The sequence below is a fragment of the Poecilia formosa genome, unplaced genomic scaffold (genome assembly GCF_000485575.1).
Source record: "Poecilia formosa unplaced genomic scaffold, Poecilia_formosa-5.1.2 Scaffold26, whole genome shotgun sequence".
In the NCBI taxonomy this organism is placed as follows: Eukaryota; Metazoa; Chordata; class Actinopteri; order Cyprinodontiformes; family Poeciliidae; genus Poecilia; species Poecilia formosa.
Window position 1 is genome coordinate 1,012,069 of NW_006799965.1, and position 11,513 is coordinate 1,023,581.

The 11,513-nt window shown below is 37.9% G+C and overlaps 1 protein-coding gene across 1 annotated transcript; it reads right to left on the minus strand.

Moving 5' to 3' along the window:
* Positions 1-280: 280 nt before the first annotated feature.
* Positions 281-6,073, minus strand: arl3l1 (ADP ribosylation factor like GTPase 3, like 1). The gene is made up of 6 exons (XM_007548310.2): positions 5,816-6,073; positions 4,944-5,087; positions 4,085-4,201; positions 3,737-3,787; positions 2,731-2,916; positions 281-1,668 (listed from the first exon to the last, which is right to left on the minus strand). The coding sequence occupies exons 1-6, from the start codon at positions 5,831-5,833 to the stop codon at positions 1,621-1,623; spliced, it is 564 nt and encodes a 187-aa protein (XP_007548372.1). The 5' UTR covers positions 5,834-6,073; the 3' UTR covers positions 281-1,620.
* Positions 6,074-11,513: the final 5,440 nt, after the last annotated feature.

Below are 11,513 nucleotides of genomic sequence, written 5' to 3' on the forward strand. Positions count from 1 at the left end.
AAAATACCAGCTTACCTCCCCTCCCCCAGGGCCTTCGCTGTCTGCCTCCTTCAAACTACCATAATGATCCATTTTTCACAACTTGTAATTGGTGCGCCACCCCCCCCCGGTGAAGTACCAGGGGGTGCTCAAAGGCAACTGAGGACTAAAAATGTTCAGTCTTGCCTCAGATTAAAATCTGCAAGAAGAAAATCATTAAATTCATGAACATCTACTGAGAAGTCTAAAGCTCTCCGTCAAAAGATTCAAGAAATAACAACAACAACAACAACAACAAAAATGATAAAAGTATTCATTAGCACAATTTAATGTGTAAAAGCACACAATGGACCTCGCTAGCTGTTAATTTCAGAGTGGCTTCAGGTGGTTAATTGCAGCTTTACACAATAGAAACAAAGGATCAATTACATCCAAATGCAGTTAGGAAGAGCCAAAAAAAAAAAGGGGGGAGCATGAATGAAGGATTTAGCACACACCAAGGTCAGTCAAACAAAACACAACATCAGAATAATCACAGGAGTGTGTGGGCCCTAATGCCTGGAGGGTCTCTGACGGCTATCCTCCCAGGAGAGACAGCTGACAAAGACAGAGCTCTGAAAAAAAATAAAAAAAATCAATGGTCTGACCGCATCTTACAAAGAATGTAAAAAACAGGTTTTCTCCGTCCCAGTTGCTCAGATTTTGTTAGAGGATTTGCATTTCCGCTTGAGGAACAAACAGCATTCACAGCTGGAAGCGAGAGGCGTCGTGTGGCAAAGCCGATGATGACAGACAAAAACGATGCTGCAAGACGGGCAGTCTGCGACGTAATGGTTCCAAAATTAACATATAAAACGTTTCATGGAAAAGAGCCTATGCCGAAATTACTCAGTCTCGCTCTGTGTGTAATTTCCTGCACTGTTTGCTCTGCTATGCCATTAAGATTTGATATCTTGTTTGCTATGCCACATAAGTGTGTAATTTTAAGCTGTCTCTTCTGCAAGTCTTGTTGCTCAGTTTGTCTCCATCTCACAGCAAAATGTTAGCACTTGTCAGATTAACTTGTAGTTGTCTCACAATGAAGTATGTACATTGACATTAATGCAGTTTCTGTCCATCAGTGACAGTTGTTTTTTTTTTTTTGGTTTTTTTTTACGGGATTGTACCTCCTCTCTCTGTATTGTGCTAAGTGAATGTAAAGACACTTTGATTACATAGGGACGGCTTTAATCTGAAAACAAGTAACAACACAGCAGAAATGACTAATTTTATTGTCAAAATGTGCACGTTACACACACCCACGCAAAAACTGCTACTGCAATGCTACACACTTTCCTTGGTAATTGCAGCATTAAGGAACTCAGACAGATTCAACCAAACCTTTTTGGGATGAAACCAAAATGTTTAATTTCCAAACAATGTTAATACTTAAAACACTGATACTTATTAGAACTAGGTTCTTCTTTATGTCGACTACCTTTGTAAAACATTCATAAAAATAAAAATTCATAAAAACAGAATCATTCCAATCTATGAGGTCAGCTGAATGCATCATAATTAGATTAAGTGAAAGATATGAATCACATTCTGTGACGCTGGTGCGCTGGTTCATTCTGGTCAGTGTTATTTTGGGACTGGTCTTCACTTCTTCTTGTTCACAATGTTGTTGCAAATCCAGTTCATGCCGTCCTGTTGGCAAAATTAAGACAGTAATTGTGTGTGTTCAAATTACTCTTATGCAAGTAAACAGAGTTGTCTTGATTTTTCAGTAGATGTTTATTCAAAAATTATTCGCAAAAGTAGTCATGCCTTTTATGCATTTTGCAACACCGCAATCGCAAACTTTGATATATCTAGCATGGATATTCCATAACTTCCCAATAGAAAGTGGCTCAAAATTGGCATGTAGAAGGAAAATAAAACAGTTTTCAAAACAAAATAGTTTTACAAATAGAAATCTGAAAACTGTGGCACATATTTGACTTCATCCTTGTTTTAGTCAATACTTTGCAGAGCCATCTGTTGCTGCTATCAGCTAAGCATCTCTTTAGGAATGTGTTAACTAGCTTTGCACATCTAAAGATATATATATATTTTTTTTGCTCATCATACTCTGCAAATTAAGATTTGCTGTCAGACGTCACAGGAAGCCGCTGTCAACATAGATTATCATGCCTAATCACAAACTTCTAATATCCCTGAGGTCTAAACAGTTTAAAATTGCTGTTGCTAGAAGGGAAACCTTCATCTCATTTTCCAGTAGCAGGGTTCCTTCTAGAGTTGCCCTGTAATCCTCCAAATAACTCTGCTGACGTATTCCCACATTATGACGCAGCCTCCACCGTGTTCCACGTCAAAAAAGTTCTGCTTTGGTCTCATCTGAGCACAACACTTTATTCTTCTATACAAATACCTCTCTGATTAATGCCCTCCCTGTCCAGTCTCTGAGTTTAGGTGATATTTCATGTGTTTGTGCTTTTGCAGAGACTCTTCATGTTTTCATATGATGGGTTGAAAAGAACTCAGTAGTAAGTTCAATGCTATTGACATTGACTTGTAACCTAACCCTGATTCGAATTTGTGCGTAATTATGAAAACTGTGTGCTATTTTAATTCCACTTTACAAATATTCACTTCTTTATGTTTTGGACTTTATGTCCCATAAAATCCTGATGAGATAAGAAATATTTATGGTTGTAATGTGTCAAAAAAAACCAAAAAAAAACTAAATAAGCAGCTGTTGCTCCTTACCTGAACTCCCTCCCCAGAAACGGCCGAACATGCCTGAATTTGCCACTCGCGGTCCCGGTATGTGTGCAGGTTGAGCCCCTCAGCAATCTCGCTAGCCGGTGATGCTGTGGCCAGATCTTGCTTATTAGCGAAGATGAGCACCGGAACGCCCTTCAAATTTTCTTCATCGATCAGCTCAGACAGCTCCTGCACAAACAGCTTTTGTGAGTCATGCAGACTGTCAAAGTAAAATGTTTGATGTAGAATACTGAAAGGACATCACCGATCCCAAAGTGGTAAATTAAACACAGATAACTACCTTTAGTTCCTTGGTTAGGGATGAGAGTTATGCTAGCTTTCATCCTGGTATATAATTAGAAAAGTACCTTAAGCTGCCAGAACAAATATACAGTTTTCAACGACGGATAAGTCAGACTTCGTGTTGTAAGACAGCAAACAAAACGGGGTATGCATGAAAATGACAAGATAATTTTATATAATCAGACATGACATAGTTTTGTAGTCAGAGAATGACTGAAATATTGCTTTCTGAAATCGTTCTGTCATTGTAAGTTTTAAGAGTTCAAAACATCCCAGCAGATGCTTTCAAGTAGGTGTAATTATTACAATAGCAGCATCTTCCACCTTTCCTTATTCAGTGCAGTAGCATGATCTCACAATGAACAATTTTGCTGCAGGTTTTCTAACAGTAAACCTTTGATTTTTTCCCCCCATTCCTTATCATCCTTATCAATAAATTAGGAAGACATCATAGATTAAGAGAAGACAATACTGTGTTGATATTCTTTTCTGTATTTCAGGTTTCTTAAGATTTCAGTTAAAAATATGGGCAACTTACTAAGCAAACTGAGATGATTATCTTACTCGGGTTTTGCAGAAACCGCTTGAAAATCAACAAGGAATTTTAAATACACATAAAAAGTCAAACGTGATATCTTAAGACACTGTGATGCTTCTTTTTTTTCTGTTTTGTGGGGTGGGAATCAAAATGAATTTCCAAGCTCACCAATCCCGTCTCCTCAAACCTCTTCTTGTCTGCGCTGTCAATAACATAAATCTAAAAAAAAAAGAAGAAAACATAAAAAATAGTCTATTCTCTTAACAGCATCACCATGAATTTTATTGTCTCTAAGAAACTAGAATATGCTATATGCAGGATTCATTGCTGAAATATTTCAATCTGCTGGTGGATTTCCCTTTCTGCTAGCTTTACCATTGATCATAATATCGCAAATCAACAAAGCACACACTGTTTTTCATTTGGACATTATGATCTTTTTGTAAGTAAATATGTACAACCTGTTGGATGTTGGAAACATGTAAGAATGGGTTGAGTTAAATCAACATTGCTCACCAAGAGGTCTGTGTTTTCCAGGTACTTCTTCCAAAATTGTCTGATCTTCCTCTGTCCTCCAATGTCCCAAACATTTAGTTTCATGCCATGAGAGGCCACGCTCTTTATATTGAAGCCCTGGAAGAAACCGCAGGGAGCAAAGTGTCACAACCTATTATTCAAAGCGGAGCGGAAGCCTCCTGAAACACATCACTAATAAAGTATTCTTTGCTTTGTCATTCTTAGCTACAAACACGTTATGCGTCGGTGAGAAAGCGACGCGTGCTTCAGAAAGACACGTCCGGCGTGTTAATCTGCAAGCTGATTTTCATAACATCTCTCCCCGTGTTTCACTTGGCAAAGTTGTGTAACAACGTTATCCTGAGGGGCAGCCGAGGAGCAAATCTGAGGATAAGACCAGAAGGATCAAGCCAAGAGTATGGGCTGATGTGTCAAGTCTGATTTACTTTCACGGCCACTGTCGCTGCGTCTTACTGGTTGACATCCTCCCTGCCCGCAGAGATGTCACAATGGTCCAGGACCTGGCAGTACATTTAATATTTTCTTGGAAGAGTCAGATAAGGGCATCAGATAATGACATTAGAGATTAGATAATTGCATCAGAGCGAGACGATAGGGAAAAAAACAAACAAAAAAAAACTGAGAACTCTGCTTCAGTTTTGTATATCTTGCAAGAAAGCGTGCTGGGGAGATCCAAATCAAAACATGGTTTATGTTCTTATGAAATGTTATTTAAAGGATGTGAAGATGACATCTATGTGTCATACTTTTACTACATACACTGAAAAAGTCTGATTCTGTTATAAGAAAGCAGGCAATGCAGTCTGCACGCTGTTATCTCTTAATCGTTCCCTCGTACCTGCGTTGGTGTGATGGTGTTCACGTCTTCCGAGGCGAGGCTTTTCAGCAGCGTTGTCTTGCCTGCGTTGTCCAAACCCAGCAGCACTATCCTGACCTCCTGCTCTGTGGATCCTTTCAGTTTCTCTATGACAGAGAGTAAGCCCTGCAAGGTGGTGAGTGTCAGGGGCAGGAGGTCAGACAGAAAAAAAAAAAAAAAACACGGCAAGGAGTGAACTGCGTTTACACCCGTAACACGACAGCAGGTCTTTTTTTTTTTTTTATATTTGTAATGGGGGTCAAGGAGCAGAAACTTCTTGAACAGCTAATGGAAAAAAACCCAAACATGACTTCTATCAGTAAACTAATAAACCCTCCCTGACCTCTCTCTGATTTGTGGTTAAAGCTTTTCTTCCAACTCATGTTAACGGTTTTGTTGTGACTACCACCCCTCCCTAACCCCCCATCCTGAGAAAAAATGATCTGATGCTGCATTTAGAAAAGCGTTGGCATCAGGCGCTCCATTCATATAATAGAACCTTGTTTAATGTGATTAGTCTGAAAGGTTGCGCAACAGTTTATATGGCGTAGCAGGACCGCCACATATGCTGACAGTTTTGCACCAAAAGTTCAACACTTAAGACGACGCTTGTGGTGATTTACTCCACATCAAAGAGACAAATGTAACGGTACAATCAGAGTTGAACTGACACAACCTGAGGAATTTGGATAATCCATTCTGACTGAGAATAACACAGAGTGAGAGGGGAAAAAAAATTAAAATCCTGACTGGTTCATCATTTAGGAGTCAGAACCAAACCAAAGAAACAAATACACGTAAGCTCACATTTGACTTTCTGTGTCCTGCTGTGGTGGCAGATCAAGATCACCTACCTTCTGAGCTTCTCCCATGTTGGTGTGTGTCCTGTGGCCTGGCTAGCAGGCTGCAGCTACATTCTCCAGTGACACTCACACGGGTGTGTAAGCAATCCAGATCACGCAGAGTATCTATCCAGACAATTAACCTGCAAACGCTGCTTTCTTTCTTTTTTTTTTTTACCCTCTCCCCTTCTCTGAAAACTTGTCTAGGTTAAGTGTTATGTGTGTACGTGATAATGTCTACCTGGGCGTCAACAGCTCCTTAGTGCCACTGTGAACAGGAAGAGGGGGAGGGTGGATGTGGACTAGGATTAGGAGGCCAGAATTAGCCCTGGCCGTCCAAGAAGAGGCCGCTCCATCCTCCTCCCTTTCTCCCTCCCCCCCGGCCCCTTGGTCCATCCCTCCCTCTCCACTTTGCAGTGGCTTTACCTGGATTATCCGTTTGCCACCTGCTGTAGGAGGCAGCTAAATAAACAGCTCTTCCCAACCCATTCACATACACAGATTGGAAAATAATAATAATAATAAAAAAAAAAGATCACTCATATGACTGCTGCTGATGCAAAACACTCTTAATGTGAACAAGGTTAACATGTAAATATTCGAGGGTTAAATCAGAGCGTTGAACCAGGAGACTGTTTCTGCTTTCTTTAGTCTGATTCCTCACATGGTTGCCTTTTAGAGGGGGACTGGATGGATTTATTGTTCAATATATCCATTACAGGCTAGCCACTGTTAAGCTGCTCTGTGTAGAGTGTGCTTCTGTGAATAGAGCATCCAGGAGGATTAGTGGGAATCTCTGTCCTGTATTTGGATTAAAACATTTCTAGGCTCTTTTTCCTCAACTAAACAGGGCGACGTGGAAGGAGGGTTACGCCATGAAAAATATTCATACAGTGGGGAAAATAAGTATTTAACACATCGACTTTTTATTGCTTTTCAAATGGGCCCACAAACAAACCCATGTAACCCACAGAGATCAAGATATATATATTGGAACAGTGGAATGTTATTAGCAGATTGAACAACCTTAGTTAAACACAATTATTATCCTTCATTTTTTTCTTTTTTTTTTAATCAATGATGGCTTCATCTAGTTGGGATGTATTGGTCAGGAGTTATTTTGTCCATTTTTTCCACACAAGCTGTAATTCAAATCTTTAACATTTTGCGGACAACTCGCCAATACTCTGAGTTTTGACTTTGTCCGCAGGTTTTCAAGCAGATTCAGGTCGGTTGATTGACTCAGTCAATCTAGCTTTCTTTCTCTGATGCTAACAGGCTGTTTCCTTCGCAGAGTATTTGGGATTGGATTTCCGTCATACGTGTTTGATTACGTTTCTCCAGTTGTCCTCCCTCCAGTTAAAAGTCTGACATTACCATTTACTGAAAAATAACCCCTGAACATGATGCCTTCACCTCCAAACATCACTGATGGTACGACATTTTTGATGTGTTATTTTTTCTGTGCTTTACTGGTTTGTCCAAATCTTCTGCTGATAACTTTAAACAAGATGCAACAAACATTTTCTTCAGCTGCGGATTTCTGCACAGTTAGTCTACATCCACAGCAATGTGGTTGAGTGAACTAATTGTGTGTTTTGAGAAAAAAAACAACAAAAAAACAACACAACTTTGAAAACATTAGTTTGATTCTCGCTGCAAGAGTTGGGAAAGGTTATGGTAAAAAGATATTCCCACTTCTGGATTATGACCACGACAGCGCTGACTGAAACAATCAGAAGTTCAGAAGTGTGTCTAACAAAAGACACATAACAAAACAAAAGTATGTTTTGCAACTATGACATTGTGAAGGTGTTGAGAGCCTGTTATTACTCTCAGTGACATGGTTCCTTGTGGGGGTTACCATGACAATGAGACACCTTTTTATTTTTTGGACTAAACCAGATGACATTACGTTACACAGATCAAAATAAGTTTTGACAGATTCCAGTTAGATTTGTAGCTTTTTTTATTTTATTTATATTTACACCTCTTGCATTCAGTATTTGAACTTTACGTTATTTTAATTCACATTAACATTGTAAACCAAATTTTAGTTCATTACTGGGGTTTTTGCAAACATCTAGTGGGAATGTTGACAGTAACCTCTTCAGAAATATATAACCTGAGAAAAAAAATCTAAAAAACAAAAAAAAACCCAGATATATTCTTCAACTTTGAATTTCTTATTTGCCAACAGAGACACAAACAGAAACTGGATGCGTTTTATTTACATAAAGGAACAGTAGGAGTACATTATAACAGGAAGCTTAGCATTCATTCATCACAGTTATGTGGAATAGGTCATTTTCTTCAGTATCCTCGGGCAAATGGGATCGGACCGGCATTCTGTGCTTCTTGTGCCCTCTGCTCTGCCCTCTGCCTCATCCTCTCCTTGTGTTGATCTGCCAATAGGCATAGGGTAACGCTGATTAATAAGCACTGCAGGTTCATAATATGTAGCTTTAAGATCTGCAAACATCATTACAACATCCATCTCTTCTAAATGAATACAAATGCTCACAAAGGCAGGAAACAGCAGAGCTGAGTCAGACCAAAACTAAAGGAATTAATCAACCAGACCTTTAAACGCATCAGACTGTCACATCATATCTAGTTTGTTTGGTCTTGTTACAGTTTAATGTTTAAAACATGTGCAAATCTGATTGAAACCCTTATCTTACAATGCAGCTCTAGGCGGAAAGACAAATGAGTGTTAACTCCAAAATGTCATAAATCTTCTCACGCTGCTTATGATGAAAAGCATGTTTGCTCACCAACTGATAAGGATGAAAAACAACACAGATGAAACACTGTGTGTTGAGAAATAATGTTTACGGGGAACGCTTTAAGGAGTCTGGGGTATGGCTTAAAATAACTAAGAGGTATCTTATTTAAATGCAATCAAAATGTAGTAAAAAGACAACATTAACAGTAAAATAAATAATCTGAAGCATAAAAAGAAAATCGTTGGTCAAATGTTCGAGGTCATGAAAAACAACAACAACAACAACAACAAAAAAAAAAACACATCAACTTTGCTTGCTTACATTAGCTTTCCAAAGGAGCATCAGTATTATTTTAAATTGGTGGAATATGACTATGTCTCTATTTTTGTACGTGATGTCAGTCATTTTGGAAATTTAGCAATAATAAAATAATGTGGAGGAGAGCAAAGAAAATAAGACAGAATAAAACAGGTGTGAGGCAGTGGGATAACCCATTTGCTTATTTCTTAATGATATAATCTACCAATATTTTTTTCAACACATCAAACAAAATACGACAAATGAACAAGAGCTAGTTTGTGTAGGAGCTCAGTTAAAAATATCTAGGTGTTTTTTGTTTTTTTGTTTTTTTTACGATGTGTGTATTTTAACGTGAATGAACTACGATAAGAACTAGTTCTTGCTAACGATGAACCGGGTCAACACTGGATCATAATAGAAACTCTTGCCATCTGGTGGCCAAAGTCTGAACAACTCTCAGTTGTGGTTTTCTATTCTAAAACTGTATTTGAAATTTTGTTATGGACCAGAATTAATTATAAACAAAAAAAAAAAAACAAAAAAAAAGAGGAACATGTTATAACTCAGTTTAAAAGCTCTATGTAGCAATATTCGTTATTTAACATATTTAACCACTGATGTTGCTAATTTGTTAACATCTAAATTTGTATCAATTTTTGTGCAACATTCAAATTCCATGTAATTTAGTCTCTGCTATATGAAATTAATTTATTTTAGATAACGTTTTAAATACTGTCAGAGAGTAAGGGGTTGTTTTCAGATTTGCATGGCTGTAGTCATATGAATCCACATGGCTCTGTAAATCCAATACACACCATTCATCAGAAATTTATTAAAAGAACTTTGTTAACAAGCCGCCAGGAATTTTACTATGTTTGCATGGAGGGAGTGTAGGTGTTTACCCATGTTTTAGTCTTTGTGCTGTTATGCTAAGCAACTGCTGACTGGTTGTGTTTCTTGAAACAAGACTACTGCTCCTTCAGTCAGTTTAACGTTTTAAAAAGAAAGAAGAGAATTAAACAATCCAAATAAAGCTCTTACTCTTGTCCATTTGAAGCTTAACCTTCATAGCCACCCCCATTATTAGGACAAGGGCCAAAGCTGAAACTCCACAGACAATGAGGATCACGATTGAGTTGCCTGAATGACATGGAGAGTCACAGGGAACAAAAACAAGAAAAATATCAAAAGTTAAAACCTTTAACCTTGTTTTCCTACAAAAATAAAAAATAAAAATTGAGAGCCATTGTAGAATCATGACGTCTACTTACTCTCTACATTGAAATCAAATGTGACGGATTCACAGTTGCCACATGAGGTCTTCACACAGCATTTGTATTTGCCATTACTGTTTGAAAGGACGCGTTGAAAAGTAATGGTTTTGTTATTGCCATCAGTATTTTTGTCGTCCTTGAACCATCCATAGCTCAGGTTCAGAGCAGGGATGTTGTGGGAGCATTCTAGAGTTACGTCATCGCCCTCTTTTATGGCGGTTACAGAACTATTGACCTCTGCTTTGAAGTCTGTTGGGAAGAAAAAGAGTTTAGTTTAGGATCTTACTTCTGGATGTTAATGATATTACTTCTGATTAGCAGTTTATAGTGACATCTAGATATTCATATATTCTAGACATTTAGCTATTCAGCTCATTCCTTGTCTATGTGGTCAATATTTATAAGGAATATCAACAGTTACACATTTTTAGTTAATGTTTTGAGTCTACCACGTTTTTGATGACCTCTGTTTGACTTTGCTGATCTTACGACATTAAAGCTACAGCATTTGCAATCATATGTAAAACTCCCAGCTCTTATCTTAAAATAAACAAGTAAGAAAGAGCAGATATACCATTAGAACACTCAGTGACGTTATGTTTCCCCTCACAGCAAGCTACAGAGAAATAATAATTGAAAAACACTTATTTAGAACACTTCTGTCATATTTTGATGAAATTCTGGCCATAAGTAACTTGTATTTTTACCTTTTGTAATATTACATCCCTTACAGTCAGCAGCAACCGAGGAAGAGAAGACACAAACTACAAAAAAATAGAACACGGAGGAGATCAAACAGAATCAAATAGAAATACTTGATACCCAGACTGCCAAAATAGTGAATAATCAAATATAGTAAGTTTTTACCCAGAAGAAGTCCAAGCAAAAGCTCTCTCCCTGTTTTGATCATTCTCTGTCAACCAAAAGTGATCAATTTAAGACTTAAGTGCAAAGAACATCCAGTAAATTTTATACTTACGATACAATGACATAAATAATCCAATATTGCCCACGATTACATTATTATAAAGCTTAAATGTCTTGATTTTACCTGGTTTGTCGCTCAAGGCACAGACCCATGCATTGATCTGCTCTGCTTTGCTTAGCCTAAAGGTCTCTGCAATAGAAAAAGTTTGGAAGAACGGATTATAAACACAGATAGGGATGCAAATTATTTCATTCCTGGAACTTGGCATCACAAACACTGCCACTGTTTATCTGTTTCCAAGGCAGAGATGACAGCCAGCCATCGCAGTATGGGTGCTGATTAATGCAAATTTGTTCAAATATTTTACGTTTTGTATGGTATATTTCTTTTTAACAAAAAAAAGACAAATATGAGGTCAAGTGAGACATGCACTCACAAAAGAGTACATAAGCACAACCTGTTATCAGAAAAAAATGTTT

Coding starts and splice junctions, on each gene's coding strand:
- arl3l1 (XM_007548310.2), bottom strand. Junction 2,917..3,736: donor GGTTTGAGGAGACGGGATTG/GTGAGCTTGGAA, acceptor CTGTTTGTGCAG/GAGCTGTCTGAGCTGATCGA. Junction 1,669..2,730: donor TTTCTGGGGAGGGAGTTCAG/GTAAGGAGCAAC, acceptor TTTTGCCAACAG/GACGGCATGAACTGGATTTG.